Source organism: Heterodontus francisci, chromosome 2 (genome assembly GCF_036365525.1).
Source record: "Heterodontus francisci isolate sHetFra1 chromosome 2, sHetFra1.hap1, whole genome shotgun sequence".
In the NCBI taxonomy this organism is placed as follows: Eukaryota; Metazoa; Chordata; class Chondrichthyes; order Heterodontiformes; family Heterodontidae; genus Heterodontus; species Heterodontus francisci.
The window spans coordinates 19,298,786-19,317,840 of NC_090372.1; the positions used below are offsets into that span (position 1 = coordinate 19,298,786).

At 46.0% G+C, this 19,055-nt stretch overlaps 1 protein-coding gene across 2 annotated transcripts in view; it reads left to right on the forward strand.

Annotated features, from left to right (window-relative positions):
* exoc2 (exocyst complex component 2) overlaps positions 1-19,055 on the forward strand; it is a 332,668-nt gene that overhangs the window by 154,831 nt on the left and 158,782 nt on the right. For both annotated transcript variants that reach the window (XM_068055321.1, XM_068055329.1), the window contains exon 12: positions 11,398-11,523. In XM_068055321.1, the coding sequence (XP_067911422.1) occupies positions 11,398-11,523 (126 nt within the window). The remainder of the gene's footprint in view (positions 1-11,397; positions 11,524-19,055) is intronic.

The window sequence follows — 19,055 nt, forward strand, 5'->3', positions numbered from 1 at the left end:
TTCTGCCATCTACTATGGGGGAATTATTATCAAAGTAGGTTGTTTGCATGTTATCAGTAGAACTGGAAGCAGGCTTGGGGTGGGAAAGTCCCAGAAATAGACGTTGGGTCAGGATCGCAATGTCTTCCCGCCCTAATCTGGCTTTCCCTGGGCAGAACCCCTTTGATTTGTCAGGTAAGCAATTGAGTAATTGTTGAGGTTGTTCAGCTAAGAGGGCTTTGATCAGTTACATGGAAGAGCTCCAGCTATGGCTATTGAGAGACTGCTGTTCAAAGCACTTCTACTTGGAGCGTTTTCACTGTTTGACAGATGATTGCCAACTTCTTGGAATGCACTTCACCTGTCTAGCACTGCACTCGCCTGCAGTGGCACTACTCTGCTGCCAGCCTTCGACAAGGCATGGGAGGAGCTTATGCAGCTCCACCTTCCACCTATGCTGAGGGTCGAGAGCAGAGGCCACACCACAGACACCTGCTCCAGCAGCAGCATCAGCTGTGTTCCCCTCATCCGTAAGCCCCTCCACAGGGCGGATGGGATGGACGCTGAAATCCAGCTGGAAGGAGGCGAGACTGCCCCCCTCTCCCTGCCCCCGCAACACAGGGTCCAGAGGCAGAGGATCAGCTTTCTCAGTGTCTGAGCACCAGTGCCTCAGGAGGTTCAGGCACGCACGGCAGGTCATGCTGACATCTGCAACTTCCTGGAAAAAGCCCTCCTTCCCATTGCAGCTGGTGGGCATGCATTGCCAGTGGCCAACAAGGTGCCTGCTACTAGAGGGCCACCTGCCCCCAAAGCCCATCCCCTCAAAAACTGGGTCTATGCCTCTCACCACGTTCTGTGCTCTCTTTTCCCTCTTCTCTGGGTAAGGAGAGAAAGTAGATAGGTTTGAGTCTGCAAAATGGCTTGTGAGAAAGGAGGGAAGGACACTATTTGTGGAGGGTGACTGTGAGGCATGGGTGCGAGAAGGCAATAGGCTGAGAGGGGAGGTTGGCTGCTGAGATGGAAATGTGAGGGGCCTGCAGGGAGAGCAATGAGTGGTACTGCAAGTTGTGTTGACCCGATGTGTGCTGTGCAGGATAATGCTGGACAAGTCAGAGGCTGGATTTTGTTCCCAGCCCGATGTTGGGTTCCGTGGCAGATGGTGGTTGCGAGGGGGGTGGTGAGGGCCGGAAAATGGGAGCAGCAGCTGCTGCCAGGGAACCCGACAATCCCAGGATTGTCTGGCCCGATCTTCCCGGCGGCGGGGAAGCTCTGTGGTGGCTCCTCCACCGCTTTGCGACGGGACCCGACAGCATATTTAAATAACACGTTTGCATGAATTAAAATATAAAGCACAGGGATCTCACCTTCACTTTCCAATCCTCAGCGTGATGAGTGGCACTCACGCACCTTCAGTTGCCTGTACAGGGAAAGCTGGTGCCACCAAGGTGGGGAAGGGGTGATCTCTGCACTCTGATGGGTGGTGGGGGGGAAAGGGTGAACTCTGTACTGTGTGTTTAGGGAAGGGGTGAACTCTGCACTTTGTTGAAATGTCTGCAGAGGTGACAGCCTTTTAGAAATGGCGTCAGCACCTGCTTCTGCATCGGTGACACCATGAACAGCGTCACCAGTGCCGCCCCCGTCACGTGATTGGTGGGGGGACGGTGGGGGGCGGGCGGTGGGTGGTGGTGGCCGCCGTAAATATGTAAAGTGGGTCCTGTAGGGGCCGGCCACCATTTTTCGTGCCACAGCAGGACTACAAAATCCAGCCCAAAGTGTGGGGCTTGGCACCTGAAATTGTTATGCCACTCACCTGTCATGCCCGCCTGAGATCTTAGATCCTCTTGGTACACTGTCTCTAGGTTGGAGGGACCTCACTACTGCTGCTGACTTCCTCAGCTACTTCCATCCATGCCTTCCTCCCGTCCTTGGGAGAGCTCACCTCACTGCAGCCCATCAGATCCTGCAGCAGGCCCTCCACGTAAGAGTGAGAGATCTGCAGGGGGTGGGGGAGCAGCCTTCCCTGGTCTCCTCTCCATTCCCATGGTTGCTGCATCCTAAAAAATCCAAGTACTGGTGAGCTTTTCTGAAACATGCCATAGTTCCTTTAATTAGAAGCCCTTCCTTTGACAGAATGGACACGTTATCCTGCCTTCCTTCCCTAATTGGTCGTGGAGCCCAGAGGCGGGATGTCAATTGACCTCTAGTAAAGAGCAGCTGCTGGGAGCACTGTGCAGAGATTTGGGTTCCAAACTCGAAAATGGTCCCACCCTTGGAACAGAGACGGAGGTGAAAAGATTCTGCCCTGTATTTTTATCATCAATTCCTTATGGTTCAAAATAATGGGTTGAATTTTTCCAAATCCAGGTTGTCCCATCAATGGGACCGAAAGCGGATCCGGTCGGCAGGCAGATGGCTGCGCTGCTGCCAGTCCCGCTGTTGAGAATAGGTGGCAGGAAGACATTGGGCTCCCCTCCCAGTGCCTTCTGCCGCCATTTTACAAGGTTTTCTGTCTCCAGAGGGCTGGTAAAATCCAGTCCAATTTTCTTTTTCAAAAAAAATCATCCAGTGTTTGAATTGAGCAATGTAAATAACAGCAAAGTGGAGATTTAGTGCTTAAACAATTGAATTATCTTAGAATTTGAATTTAGCAACTTGAATTCAAAAGATGTAGACTGTATTCTTTAGCCCCTTGTTAAACAATTGCAGATTTTGTGTCTCCATTTTTCTGCCACCATACTCCCTTCTGTACACCTCTCCTGAAATTAGTTTATTAAAGTATTGTTCCACTGGAGCCAGTTGCACCTTGCAGAAGTGGTGATTCTTCGTGTGTAAACCTAGATGGTATGTATCATCAGGCCTTTGATTACAGGGAGCATTAGAGCAGAGCCTAGTCCTTCCACGTATGCACCTTCTGTAATCCTCTTGATAGCAATTGGCTCCTGATTGATCTTATTCCATCCTCCCAAACCGAAAGTCAATTCAAGTACCCCTATTATAATAAAAGCATTAAGTGCTGGAAATAGCAGGTCTGGCAGCATCAGTGGAGAGAGAAGTGGAGTTAACGTTTCAGGTCAGTGACCTTTCATCAGAAAGCCTATTAGTAATCTGACAGATCAGCATGGTAATTTAATCTGGAAGTCTGTATGGCTCATTTACATCCTTCTAACTAGCCGGTGGACAAATCCCAAATACAGGTTTGCATTGAAAGTCCACTACAAATTATCTGAATTATGAATAATTTAGGTAAGCATTCACGTCAATTAGTTTACATTGCTGTGTGATCTCATCAGTAATAATGCTGCAGTAAATTGCTGCCCAGGGTCTTCACTGTGTGATAGCAATGTTTCCCATTTGGTTTGATGCCTACGTTGCACTGTGCTAATTAGCAAATCTGAATTTTCAGAAGTCATTTGTGATTTGATTTTAAAGCAAATGTAATTAACATTGCTATTTTAAGTTGAATAATTTTTGTACAGTAAATGTAAAAGCATAATTTAACTAAGGATTAACATAATTTTTGTGGGGCATGTGTTTTGGCATGGATGTCATCATTTTATATTTCTCATTTTATATCATCATTCATTAAACAGCGAACTCTTTGGACTCAGAAAAGAAGCCTAAACTTTTTTGTCATATAGGATTTTGGAAACTACACTTCCTATGATGACTTAATGATGTGTTTATGAAACCACTTTAGTTAAGCTTTTCCTATGTTCATGCTGGAATCTATGGATAGAAGGGGTTATATTTATCACAACAACAAAAACAAGAAATGCTGGATTTACTCAGCAGGTCTGGCAGCATCTGTGGAAAGAGAAGCAGAGTTAACGTTTCGGGTCAGTGACCCTTCTTCGGAACTGACAAATATTAGAAAAGTCACAGATTATAAACAAGTGAGGTGGGGGTTGGGCAAGAGATAACAAAGGAGAAGGTGCAGATTGGACCAGGCCACATAGCTGACCAAAAGGTCATGGAGCAAAGGCAAACAATATGTTAATGGTGTGTTGAAAGACAAAGCATTAGTACAGATTAGGTGTGAATATACTGAATATTGAACATCAGCAAGTGCAAACCTGAAGAAAAACAACCTGAAAAAAACAGTGGGTGAGCAAACTGAACAAACTAAGATGAACTGAAATAAATACAAAAAAAGATTGTAAAAAATGTAAAAAGGAATGCCAAAAAAAAGGGAAGAAAAAATAACTAAAAATGAAAGTAAAGTGGGGGGCTGTCATGCTCTGAAATTATTGAACTCAATGTTCAGACCGGCAGGCTGTAGTGTGCCTAATCGGTAGATGAGATGCTGTTCCTCGAGCTTGCGTTGATGTTCACTGGAACACTGCAGCAATCCCAGGACAGAGATGTGAGCATGAGAGCAGGGGGGAGTGTTGAAATGGCAAGCAACCGGAAGCTCAGGGTCCTGCTTGCGGACTGAGCGGAGATGTTCCGCAAAGCGGTCACCCAGTCTGCGCTTGGTCTCCCCAATGTAGAGGAGACCACACTGTGAGCAGCGAATACAGTATACTACATTGAAAGAAGTACAAGTAAATCGCTGCTTCACCTGAAAGGAGTGTTTGGGGCCTGGGATAGTGAGGAGAGAGGAGGTAAAGGGGCAGGTATTACACCTCCTGCGATTGCAAGGGAAGGTGCCCTGGGACGGGGACGAGGTAGTGGGGGTAATGGAGGAGTGGACCAGGGTGTCGCGGAGGGAACGATCCCTTCGGAATGCTGACAGGGGAAGGGAGGGGAAGATGCGACTGGTAGTGGCATCACGCTGGAGGTGGCGAAAATGGCGGAGGATGATCCTTTGGATATGGAGGCTGGTGGGATGAAAAGTGAGGACAAGGGGAACCCTGTCACGGTTCTGGGAGGGAGGGGAAGGGGTGAGGGTAGAGGTGCGGGGAATGGGTCGGACACGGTTGAGGGCCCTGTCAACCACAGTGGGGGGAAATCCTCGGTTGAGGAAAAAGGAGGTCATATCAGAAGCACCGTCATGGAAGGTAGCATCATCAGAGCAGATGCGTCGGAGACGGAGAAACTGGGAGAATGGAATGGAGTCCTTACAGGAGGTAGGGTGTGAAGAAGTGTAGTCGAGGTAGCTGTGGGAGTCAGTGGGCTTATAATGGATATTGGTAGACAACCTATCCCCAGAGATGGAGACAGAGAAGTCGAGGAAGGGAAGGGAAGTGTCAGAGATGGACCATGTAAAGGTGAGAGAAGGGTGGAAATTGGAAGCAAAGTTGATAAAGTTTTCTAGTTCGGGGCGGGAGCAGGAAACGGCACCGATACAGTCATCAATGTACCGGAAAAAGAGTTGGGGGAGGGGGCCTGAGTAGGACTGGAACAAAGAATGCTCGACATATCCCACAAAAAGACAGGCATAACTAGGACCCATGCGGGTACCCATAGCGACACCTTTTACTTGAAGGAAATGCATGGAGTTGAAGGAGAAGTTGTTCAATGTGAGAACAAGTTCAGCCAGGCGGAGGAGGGTGTTGGTGGATGGGGACTGGTTGGGCCTCTGTTCCAGGAAGAAGCGGAGAGCCCTCAAACCATCCTGGTGGGGGATGGAGGTGTAGAGCGATTGGACGTCCATAGTGAAGAGGAGGCGGTTGGGACCAGGAAACTGGAAATTGTCAAAATGACGTAGGGCGTCAGAAGAGTCACGGATGTAGGTGGGAAGAGACTGGACCAGCGGAGAAAAGAGAGAGTCTAGATAGGAAGAAATAAGTTCAGTTGGGCAGGAGCAGGCTGACACAATGGGTCTGCCGGGACAGTCCTGTTTGTGGATTTTGGGAAGGAGGTAGAAGCGGGCTGTCCGGGGTTGCGGGACTATGAGGTTGGAAGCTGTAGAGGGAAGATCTCCAGAGGAGATGAGGTCAGTGACAGTCCTTTGGACGGTGGCTTGATGTTCGGTGGTGGGGTCATGGTCCAGAGGGAGGTAGGAAGAGGTGTCTGTGAGTTGGCGTTGAGCTTCTGCAAGGTAGAGGTCGGTACGCCATACAACAACAGCACCACCCTTGTCTGCAGGTTTGATGACCATGTCGGGGTTAGACCTGAGAGAACGGAGTGCCTCAAGTTCAGAGGGGGACAGGTTAGAGTGAGTGAGGGGGGCAGAGAAATTGAGACGACCAATGTCTCGCCGACAGTTTTCAATGAAGAGATCAAGAGCGGGTAAGAGGCCAGGGTGAGGGGTCCAGGTAGAGGGAGAATGCTGGAGGCGGGTGAATGGGTCTGCTGGTCGGGGGGAGGACTCCTGGTCGAAGAAGTGAGCCCGGAGGCGGAGGCGACGGAAGAAGAGCTCAACGTCATGCCGAGCGCGAAATTCATTGAGGTGGGGGCGTAAGGGGATAAAACTGAGACCTTTGCTGAGTACAGAACGCTCAGCATCAGAGAGGGGGAGGTCAGAGGGTATAGTGAATACACGGCAAGGGGTCAGATCAGAAGGGGTGGGGTCAGAGGGAAGTGAAGCGGAAGGAGGATCTGGAGGGGCATTAGTCCCCATCAGCTGCTGGAGCTTGCGTTCCTTAACACCTGAAAGGAAGAAAAAAAGTTTTTTGTTAATGCGTCGGATGAGACGTAAGATGAGATGAAACTGCGGAGTAGAACAAATTTGAGATAAGGTGAGACGGTGCTGCTGGAGAGAGAGGTCCAGTGTGTGCATATGGCGGCGCATAGCACTGAGTGTGGATCTCAGGATGCGGCGAGAGTAGCAGTCCGAGGAACGTTGTATTTCTCGGAGATACCTGTGATCCTGGGTGGTTTCAAAGCATGATGGGTGAAACTGCAGTTGGAATCCACGTGGAATCAGTCGGAGCCGGAGACAGTCACTGAGGAAGGAGATGTGGCTGTGAAAACGGGTTTTGGTAGATACCTTATCAAACACCAGGAGGGAAATAGAAAGCAATGAAGGTGAACAAGGTAAAAGAGACAAACGAAAATCCCGTCGGAGAGAAGAGCAGAACTTCTTCAAGGTAGGCATTCCTGGAAGAGAAGTGGCAGTGAATTAAACACTAAAATAAAAGCAAAATACTGCGGATGCTGGAAATCTGAAACAAAAACAAGAAATGCTGGATTTACTCAGCAGGTCTGGCAGCATCTGTGGAAAGAGAAGCAGAGTTAACGTTTCGGGTCAGTGACCCTTCTTCGGAACTGACAAATATTAGAAAAGTCACAGATTATAAACAAGTGAGGTGGGGGTTGGGCAAGAGATAACAAAGGAGAAGGTGCAGATTGGACCAGGCCACATAGCTGACCAAAAGGTCATGGAGCAAAGGCAAACAATATGTTAATGGTGTGTTGAAAGACAAAGCATTAGTACAGATTAGGTGTGAATATACTGAATATTGAACATCAGCAAGTGCAAACCTGAAGAAAAACAACCTGAAAAAAACAGTGGGTGAGCAAACTGAACAAACTAAGATGAACTGAAATAAATACAAAAAAAGATTGTAAAAAATGTAAAAAGGAATGCCAAAAAAAAGGGAAGAAAAAATAACTAAAAATGAAAGTAAAGTGGGGGGCTGTCATGCTCTGAAATTATTGAACTCAATGTTCAGACCGGCAGGCTGTAGTGTGCCTAATCGGTAGATGAGATGCTGTTCCTCGAGCTTGCGTTGATGTTCACTGGAACACTGCAGCAATCCCAGGACAGAGATGTGAGCATGAGAGCAGGGGGGAGTGTTGAAATGGCAAGCAACCGGAAGCTCAGGGTCCTGCTTGCGGACTGAGCGGAGATGTTCCGCAAAGCGGTCACCCAGTCTGCGCTTGGTCTCCCCAATGTAGAGGAGACCACACTGTGAGCAGCGAATACAGTATACTACATTGAAAGAAGTACAAGTAAATCGCTGCTTCACCTGAAAGGAGTGTTTGGGGCCTGGGATAGTGAGGAGAGAGGAGGTAAAGGGGCAGGTATTACACCTCCTGCGATTGCAAGGGAAGGTGCCCTGGGACGGGGACGAGGTAGTGGGGGTAATGGAGGAGTGGACCAGGGTGTCGCGGAGGGAACGATCCCTTCGGAATGCTGACAGGGGAAGGGAGGGGAAGATGCGACTGGTAGTGGCATCACGCTGGAGGTGGCGAAAATGGCGGAGGATGATCCTTTGGATATGGAGGCTGGTGGGATGAAAAGTGAGGACAAGGGGAACCCTGTCACGGTTCTGGGAGGGAGGGGAAGGGGTGAGGGTAGAGGTGCGGGGAATGGGTCGGACACGGTTGAGGGCCCTGTCAACCACAGTGGGGGGAAATCCTCGGTTGAGGAAAAAGGAGGTCATATCAGAAGCACCGTCATGGAAGGTAGCATCATCAGAGCAGATGCGTCGGAGACGGAGAAACTGGGAGAATGGAATGGAGTCCTTACAGGAGGTAGGGTGTGAAGAAGTGTAGTCGAGGTAGCTGTGGGAGTCAGTGGGCTTATAATGGATATTGGTAGACAACCTATCCCCAGAGATGGAGACAGAGAAGTCGAGGAAGGGAAGGGAAGTGTCAGAGATGGACCATGTAAAGGTGAGAGAAGGGTGGAAATTGGAAGCAAAGTTGATAAAGTTTTCTAGTTCGGGGCGGGAGCAGGAAACGGCACCGATACAGTCATCAATGTACCGGAAAAAGAGTTGGGGGAGGGGGCCTGAGTAGGACTGGAACAAAGAATGCTCGACATATCCCACAAAAAGACAGGCATAACTAGGACCCATGCGGGTACCCATAGCGACACCTTTTACTTGAAGGAAATGCATGGAGTTGAAGGAGAAGTTGTTCAATGTGAGAACAAGTTCAGCCAGGCGGAGGAGGGTGTTGGTGGATGGGGACTGGTTGGGCCTCTGTTCCAGGAAGAAGCGGAGAGCCCTCAAACCATCCTGGTGGGGGATGGAGGTGTAGAGCGATTGGACGTCCATAGTGAAGAGGAGGCGGTTGGGACCAGGAAACTGGAAATTGTCAAAATGACGTAGGGCGTCAGAAGAGTCACGGATGTAGGTGGGAAGAGACTGGACCAGCGGAGAAAAGAGAGAGTCTAGATAGGAAGAAATAAGTTCAGTTGGGCAGGAGCAGGCTGACACAATGGGTCTGCCGGGACAGTCCTGTTTGTGGATTTTGGGAAGGAGGTAGAAGCGGGCTGTCCGGGGTTGCGGGACTATGAGGTTGGAAGCTGTAGAGGGAAGATCTCCAGAGGAGATGAGGTCAGTGACAGTCCTTTGGACGGTGGCTTGATGTTCGGTGGTGGGGTCATGGTCCAGAGGGAGGTAGGAAGAGGTGTCTGTGAGTTGGCGTTGAGCTTCTGCAAGGTAGAGGTCGGTACGCCATACAACAACAGCACCACCCTTGTCTGCAGGTTTGATGACCATGTCGGGGTTAGACCTGAGAGAACGGAGTGCCTCAAGTTCAGAGGGGGACAGGTTAGAGTGAGTGAGGGGGGCAGAGAAATTGAGACGACCAATGTCTCGCCGACAGTTTTCAATGAAGAGATCAAGAGCGGGTAAGAGGCCAGGGTGAGGGGTCCAGGTAGAGGGAGAATGCTGGAGGCGGGTGAATGGGTCTGCTGGTCGGGGGGAGGACTCCTGGTCGAAGAAGTGAGCCCGGAGGCGGAGGCGACGGAAGAAGAGCTCAACGTCATGCCGAGCGCGAAATTCATTGAGGTGGGGGCGTAAGGGGATAAAACTGAGACCTTTGCTGAGTACAGAACGCTCAGCATCAGAGAGGGGGAGGTCAGAGGGTATAGTGAATACATGGCAAGGGGTCAGATCAGAAGGGGTGGGGTCAGAGGGAAGTGAAGCGGAAGGAGGATCTGGAGGGGCATTAGTCCCCATCAGCTGCTGGAGCTTGCGTTCCTTAACACCTGAAAGGAAGAAAAAAAGTTTTTTGTTAATGCGTCGGATGAGACGTAAGATGAGATGAAACTGCGGAGTAGAACAAATTTGAGATAAGGTGAGACGGTGCTGCTGGAGAGAGAGGTCCAGTGTGTGCATATGGCGGCGCATAGCACTGAGTGTGGATCTCAGGATGCGGCGAGAGTAGCAGTCCGAGGAACGTTGTATTTCTCGGAGATACCTGTGATCCTGGGTGGTTTCAAAGCATGATGGGTGAAACTGCAGTTGGAATCCACGTGGAATCAGTCGGAGCCGGAGACAGTCACTGAGGAAGGAGATGTGGCTGTGAAAACGGGTTTTGGTAGATACCTTATCAAACACCAGGAGGGAAATAGAAAGCAATGAAGGTGAACAAGGTAAAAGAGACAAACGAAAATCCCGTCGGAGAGAAGAGCAGAACTTCTTCAAGGTAGGCATTCCTGGAAGAGAAGTGGCAGTGAATTAAACACTAAAATAAAAGCAAAATACTGCGGATGCTGGAAATCTGAAACAAAAACAAGAAATGCTGGATTTACTCAGCAGGTCTGGCAGCATCTGTGGAAAGAGAAGCAGAGTTAACGTTTCGGGTCAGTGACCCTTCTTCGGAACTGACAAATATTAGAAAAGTCACAGATTATAAACAAGTGAGGTGGGGGTTGGGCAAGAGATAACAAAGGAGAAGGTGCAGATTGGACCAGGCCACATAGCTGACCAAAAGGTCATGGAGCAAAGGCAAACAATATGTTAATGGTGTGTTGAAAGACAAAGCATTAGTACAGATTAGGTGTGAATGTACTGAATATTGAACATCAGCAAGTGCAAACCTGAAGAAAAACAACCTGAAAAAAACAGTGGGTGAGCAAACTGAACAAACTAAGATGAACTGAAATAAATACAAAAAAAGATTGTAAAAAATGTAAAAAGGAATGCCAAAAAAAAGGGAAGAAAAAATAACTAAAAATGAAAGTAAAGTGGGGGGCTGTCATGCTCTGAAATTATTGAACTCAATGTTCAGACCGGCAGGCTGTAGTGTGCCTAATCGGTAGATGAGATGCTGTTCCTCGAGCTTGCGTTGATGTTCACTGGAACACTGCAGCAATCCCAGGACAGAGATGTGAGCATGAGAGCAGGGGGGAGTGTTGAAATGGCAAGCAACCGGAAGCTCAGGGTCCTGCTTGCGGACTGAGCGGAGATGTTCCGCAAAGCGGTCACCCAGTCTGCGCTTGGTCTCCCCAATGTAGAGTTATATTTATCGTTTACTTTGGGAATGTAACTGTTTTCTACATTTCATTTGTGTGTTCCATTGTGAAGGTCATGGTATATGTTTTTAAGTTGTGATCAAATTACAGCATTCATGCTCTTTTTGTAGCCATTTTAAAATGATAATCTGCCATCTCAGAATTATTCCTGTTAGAATAAATTGTAGTCCACTGACTGACAGCTGTATTTGACACATAAGGGAATGCTGTGCAGGCGTGATATTTGATAGTTGTGAGACCTTTACTGTACATACCACTCAAATTAAACTTGAAACTTGTGCAAGGCAGCACTATACTGACTATTCTATTTGTTTGCATAGGTGCAACCCTTCTCCATAGCCCAATGCTGGACTTGGACAGTGAAGTACGGCCTTCTGCAATTAGTCGCCTGACTCAAACTGCTTCAGTGAAAAGGGCCAGCAGTTTCCAATCTTCTCGGGATGACTGTAAGGATTGCAGAGCACGTGTATACATTTCATATGTGTTCATTCAGAGACACCATTTAAGTATCTATGCTGTGAAAACTAGTTCTGTGTAGATAATTTTGTACGAACCTATAAATCTATTAGTAAGGCTACTTATCTGGATTTGGCACAATGTTGAAATGACCAATGGCTTGAGCACAAACCATTGTATAATACATAATTGTTTTCTTTTTCGATATTAAAAGCAGGGAAACAAATTTTAGATTTTTTCGCAGGATGTTCCACACTCTACATTTGTAGGGTGGGTGCTTGCAATGTATCATGAGTGATGACTGGTCACAACCACTTTTGCAACAAAAAAATTTGTATTTTTTCATTTCTTAAAATTATTTTCCCATGGTTCTTCCTTACTTCTCTTTTTGTCACTTCTGTTTGTCTCTCCCTTTCACCCCTAGGAGCACACAATGAAAAAGAGAGCTCTTTGAGCAACTATGAAGCTTTTGGTAAATTTGAAGAGTAATTGAACTGAAAATAGATGTAATTATGTGGATAACTTTGTCTATTCTGAACTATAATTTGGTGTAATACTGTGACTTATAATCCAAATTTATCTTAGTAATTGTGAAATTTGTTTCAAATAGGGACATTTTAGTAACTGTTTTTGGGAATCTACCTGTATCGTCACGACCAAGAAGTGTGATGTGTCTGGTAGCTGTGTTATCTCGTCTCTGATTTTCATAATCGTGTGTCTTTAAAATATCTACTGAGCATTAGGAAAGACTTGAAATGTTGCATGTATAATTGTAGGTACAAGGAATTTTTTTCAAACCATTTACCCACATTAAAATGAAAAAAGAAGCTGTGTGGTAACGAAATAGCATGTAAGAACTCCAGTCTGTGGAGCCACAGAGTGCCTTGCTTTAACCCCCCTCTATTGATCTCAGCCCAGTTGCTATACGGAAGCAAAGAGGGGAAGCCAGGTGCCTCCTGAGAGATGAAACAAAGGAAGTTTGAGGTCTCCAGTGTATCACTCTTGTGTATCTCCTGGCAGGTAGCAAAGGGTAGTATTGAAAGTGGCCAGGAACAGCTCCATGCTTGGCTTCTTTGATACAATCGGGCCTGGCCTGCAGGAGCAGGGAGAAGTTAGTAACAAGGAGAGAAAATCGGGCCAGGGTAAGACCGGTGTTTTCACAACATTGAAGACAAACAACTTTTTTTCCCAATTTTTTCCTAATTACTGTTCAGGCTGTGATGTACTATAACAGTGATAAATATGATGATTTCTAATCTAATAATGCAGTCTGCTTCAGATATTTAAATCTCTAGTCCAATCTTTAGCAGTTTAATGAACACGGCACTTTCCATTATTAAAATAGCTCATTTAAAAGTCAGTGAGCTGTAAGGTAATCTGCTCCTGATAAACACATACCCTTCCATAAGTTATTTAATCATAATGTCATTCAGCACACATTTTTAGATTGTTTATGCACATCTGAGTTTTTTTTTTTAGAAATGTTTAAATCAAATGGCGATGAGCCAGTAGTTCCAGCTTTAATGTAGGTGTCCTCTGCTGGGAGCCCTGTGTTCAAATATCCATTTCAATTGATATTCATGGTCAAACTTTATTTGGGTACTAAGTTTGCCAGTTTGAATGATATAAACCCACCTTTTGGGTGAAATAGCTCAGGAGTAGCAATAATATAATCTTTAGTAGATTTGTAGAGTAATTGAGATAAACTTGTATTTAATTATGTTTTATTACATAGCTTTATGTCTATTCTGAATTATAGTTTGGTGTAATATGATGCATGGCAAAAACTAAAATTTTAGTTTTTACAGTGAAAATTGTTTCTATCTAAAAGGGACCTTTTAGCAACTTTTTTGGAATTCACCTGTTTAGTTGAGACCAAGAAGAGTGATGGTCTGGTATAGAATACCATGGATTAGATTACCTTCCTTTCCTGACTGAGCAGGTTCAATGCTTCTAATTAATATGTTACAAGGCCATAAGTTAGAACATAAGACCTAGGAGCAGGAGTAGGCAATTCAGCCCCTTGAGCCTGTCTCGCCATTCAATATGATCATAGCTGATCTCATCTCGGCCTCAACTCCACTTTCCTGCCGTTCTCCATAACCCTTCAACCCAGTACGAATTAAAAATCTGTACATCTCCTCAAATTTACTCAATGTCGCAACATCCACCGCACTCTGGGGTAGTGAATTCCACAGAGTCACGACCCTTTGAGAGAAGTAATTTCTCCTCATCTCTGTTTTAAATCTGCTACCCCTTATCCTAAAACTATGACCACACGTTCTAGATTGCTCCACAAGAGGAAACATCCTCTCTACGTCTACTTTGTCAATCCCCTTAATCATCTTGTATACCTCAATTAGATCTCCTCTCATTCTTCCAAATCCCAGAGAGTAAAGGCCTAAACTGCTCAATCTCTCTTCATAAGACAAACCCTCATCCCTGGAATCAATCTCGTGAACCTCCTCTGAATTGCCTCCATTATTGCATCCACTATCTCCATTACATCCCTCCTCAAGTAAGGGGACCAAAACTGTATGTAATACTCCAGGTGCGGTCTCACCAACACCTTGTACAGTTGCAGCAACACTTCCCTACTTTTATACTCTCGTCCTTTAACAATAAATGCCAAAGTTCCATTTGCCTTCCTTATTACCTGCTGTACCTGCATACTAGCTTTCTGCAATTCGTTCACGATGACACTCAGATCCCTCTGCACCAAAGCACTCTGAAGTTTCTCTCCATTTAGATAATTTACCTTTCTATTTTTCTGACCAAAATGGATAACTTCACACTTATCCACGTTAAACTCCATCTGCCAAATTTTGGTCCATTCACCTAACCTATCCATATCCATTTGTAAATTTCTTATTTCTTTATTGCAGCTTACTATCCCACCTATTTTAATGTCATTTGGCAAATTTGGCTGTAGTACCTTCTATCCCTGCATCCAAGTCATTAATATAGATTGTAAATAGTTGGAGCCCGAGGACCGAACCCTGTGGCACCCCACTAGTTACATCTTGCCAACCAGAAAAGGACCCATTTATCCTGACTCTGTTTTCCATTGGTTAGCCAGAGCTCTATTCAAGCTAATAAATTGCACCTAATGCCATGTAATCTTACCTTGTGTATTAACCTTTTGTGCGGCACCTTATCAAATGCATTCTGGAAGTCCAGGTATGCTGCATCTACAGGATCCTCGTTATCCACTTTGCTTGTCACAGCTTCGAAGAACTCTAGCAAATCAGTCAAACACGATTTACCCTTCATAAAACCATGCTGACTCTGATGGATTACGTTTTGACTTTCTAAATGTCCTGTTATTACTTCGTTAATAATGGATTCTAACAATTCCCCAACAACAGATGTTAAACTAACTGGTCTATAGTTTCCGACTTTCTGCCTCCCTCCCTTTTTGAATAAGGGCATTATATTAGCTTTTTTCAAATCCTCTGGAACCTTTCCCGCATCCGGGGAATTTTGGAATATTATAACCAATGGATCCACTATCTCTGCTGCCACTTCCTTTAAGACCTTAGGATGTAGGCCATCAGGCCCTGGGGACTTGTCTGCCTTCAATCCCAATAGTTTGCTCAGTAGTTTTTCCCTAATGGTGGTGATTGTTCTAAGTTCCTCTCTTTCTATAACCTCTGCATTACCTGTTACTATAGGAAGCTACTGGTGAAACATCAGAGGAATGTATGATGGCATTAAGAGAGCTTTTGGGCCAACCATCAGGAAGTTTGCACCCCCCCCCCCCCCCCCCTCAAGTCTAAATCAGGGGACAGGATCACTGACCAATGCAATCAAATGGATGGCTGGGTGGAGCACTACCTAGAACTGTACTCCAGGGAAAATGTTGTCACTGAGACTGCCCTCAATGCAGCCCAGTCTCTGCCAGTCATTGATGAGCTGGACAAACAGCCAACAAAATCGGAACTCAGTGATGTCATTGATTCTCTAGCTAGTGGAAAGGACAGCATTACCCCTGAAATAATCAAGAGTGCCAAGCCTACTATACTCTCAGCACTTCATGAACTGCTTTGCCTATGCTGGGATGAAGGAGCAGTACCACAGGACATGCGCAATGCCAATATCATCACCTTCTATAAGAACAAGGGTGACCGCGGTGACTGCAACAACTATCATGGAACTTCCCTGCTCAGCATAGCGGGGAAAGTCTTCGCTCGAGTCGTTTTAAACAGGCTCCAGAAGCTGGCTGAGCGTCTCTACCCTGAGGCACTGTGTGGCTTTCAAGCAGAGAGATCCACCATTGACATGCTGTTCTCCCTTTGCCAGCTACAGGAGAAATGCCGCGAACAACAGATGCCCTCTACGTTGCTTTCATAGATCTTACCAAAGCCTTTGACCTCGTCAGCAGACGTGGTCTCTTCAAACTACTAGCAAAGATTGGATGTCCACCAAAGCTACTAAGTATCATCACCTCATTCCATGACCAGACACAATTCAGCATAGCGGCGCATCATCAGACCCCTTTCCTATCCAGAGTGGCATGAAACAGGGCTGTGTTCTCGCACCTACACTGTTTGGGATGATCTTCTCCTTGCTGCTCTCATGTGTTCAAGTCTTCAGAAGAAGGAATTTTCCTCCACACAAGATCAAATGGCAGGTCGTTCAACCTTGCCCATCTTAGAGCGAAGACCAAGGTACGGAAGGCCCTCATCAGGGAACTCCTCTTTGCTGGCGATGCTGGATTAACATCCCACACAGAAGAGTGTCTGCAGAGACTCATCGACAGGATTGCAGCTGCTTGCAACGAATTTCACCTAACCGTCAGCCTCAAGAAAACGAGCATCATGGAACAGGACATCAGAAATGCTCCATCCATCAATATCGGCGACCACGTTCTGCAAGTGGTTCAAGAGTTCACCTACCTAGGCTCAACTATCACCGGTAACCTGTCTCTCGATGCAGAAATCAACAAGCGCATGGGAAAGGCGTCCGCTGCTATGTCCAGACTGGCCAAGCGAGTATGAGAAAATGGTGCACTGACCCGGAACACAAAAGTCCGAGTGTATCACGCCTGTGTCCTCAGTACCTTGCTCTATGGCAGTGAGGCTTGGACAGCCTATGTCAGCCAAGAGCGACGTCTCAATTCATTCCATCTTCGCTGCCTCCGGAGAATCCTTGGCATCAGGTGGCAGGACCGTATCTCCATGACAGAGGTTTTCGACACGGCCAACGTCCCCAGCATATACACCCTACTGAGCCAGCGGCACTTGAGATGGCTTGGCCATGTGAGCCGCGTGGAAGATGGCAGGATCCCCAAGGACACATTGTACAGCAAGCTCGTCACTGGTATCAGACCCATCGGCCATCCATGTCTCCGCTTTAAAGATGTCTGCAAATGAAGTCCTGTGACATTGATCACAAGTCGTGGGAGTCAGTTGCCAGTGATCGTCAGAGCTGGCGGACCACCATAAAGGTGGGGCTAAAGAGTGGTGAGTCAAAGAGACTTAGCTGTTGGCAGGAAAAAAGGCAGAAGCACAAGGGGAGAGCCAACTGTGTAACAGCCCCGACAACCAATTTTATCTGCAGCACCTGTGGAAGAGTCTGTCACTCTAGAATTGGCCTTTATAGCCACTCTAGGTGCTGCTTCACAAACCACTGACCACCTCCAGGCACTTACCCACTGTCTCTCGAGACAAGGAGGCCAGAGAAGAAGGAAATATTAATGTCCTCTACTGTGAAAACTGAGGCAAAATACTGATTTAGTGTCTCTGCCATTTCTGTGTTCCCCTCTATTAATTCCCCAGTCTCATCCTCCAATGGACCAACATTCACTTTAGCTACTGTCTTACCTTTTATATACTTATAGAAGCTTTTGCTATCTGTTTTTATATTTTGTGCTAGTTTTCTTTCATAATTTACCTTTGCTCTTTTTATTACTTTTTTCGTAACCCTTTGATCTTTAAAAGTTTCCCAATCTTCCAGCCTGCCACTGGCCTTTGCAATATGGTATGCCTTAGTTTTTGTCTTTGTTATCCTTAACTTCCTTGCTTAGCCATGGATGTTTTTCCCCTTCTTACAATCTTTCTTCCTCTCTGGATTATATTTTAGTTGGGAGGAATTGAATATCTCCTTAAACATCTGCTACTGCTCATCAACTGTCCTACCTTTTAGTCTTCCTGCCCAGTCCGCTAGGGCCAAATCTGCCCTCATACCTATGTAATTACCTTTGTTTAACTCCAGAACGCTAGTGTGGGCTCCAGTTTCTCGCCCTCAAACTGAATTTTATTTCTAGCATGCTATGATCACTCTACCCTAGAGGATCCTTAACTATGAGATCATTAATTAATCCCACCTCATTACACAATACCAAATCTAGAATAGCCTGCTCCCTGGTTGGTTCCACAACATATTGCTCCAAAAAACAATCTCTAATGCATTCAATGAACTCTCCCTTGAGGCTCCCTTTGCCAATTTGATTAATGCAGTCTATATGCATATTAAAATCACCCATGATTATTGCTGTACCTTTCTGACAAGCCCCCAGTATTTCCTGGTTTATACTGTGCCCCACTACGGAACTACTGTTTGGGGACCTATAGATTTCTCCCACCAGGGACTTCTTTCCCTTGCTATTTCTTATTTCTACCCAGACTGATTCTACGTCTTGATCTCCAATGCCTATATAGTTTCTCAATACAGCACTGATCACTTCCTTTACTAACAAAGCTACACCTCCTCCTTTTCCTTCCTGCCTGCCCTTCCGAAATACTGAGTACCCTTGGATATTCATTTCCCAAACCTGGTTTCCCTGCATCCATGTCTCCGTAATCGCCACTAAATACCCATTCGTCTCTGTTTGCACTGTTAACTCTTTTATTCCAAATGCTTTGTACATTCAAATACAAAGCCTTTAAGTTTGTTCTATTATCAAATTTCCTTACTCTTATACGATTCCTTGGTGCAATATGACGTTCACACATTCTGTCCCTTCCTTCCTTTTATTTTCTGGTAACAGTCAGCCTCATCACTAATCTGCACTTCTACCTTCTCCTCTAACTTTGACTTCCTAATTTTCCATGCAACTAAACCCTCCCCCTAGTTATGTGATTCGCCAGGACTCTGGTCCCAGATAAGTGATTATATGACAAGGTGCCACTTAAAAGGTTATTGCGCAAAGTGAGAGCTCATGATATAGGGGGTAACATATTAACATGAATAGAAGATTGGCTGGCTGGCAGAAAACAAAGTATGCATAAATGGGTCCTTTTCTGATTGGCAGGATGTGACAAGTGGAGGGGTCTGTGCTAGGGCCTCAACTTTTTACAATTTATATCAATAACTTACATGAGGGGAGTGATGGCATGGTAGCTAAATTTGCAGATGACACAAAGATAGGTAGAAATGTATGTTATGAAGACGACATAAGGAAGTTGCAGACAGATATAGATAGGTTGAGTGAGTGGGCAAAAATCTGGCAGATGGAGTATAATGTGGGAAAATGTGAAGTTGTTCACTTTGGCAGAAAGAATAAAAAAAGCAGAGTATT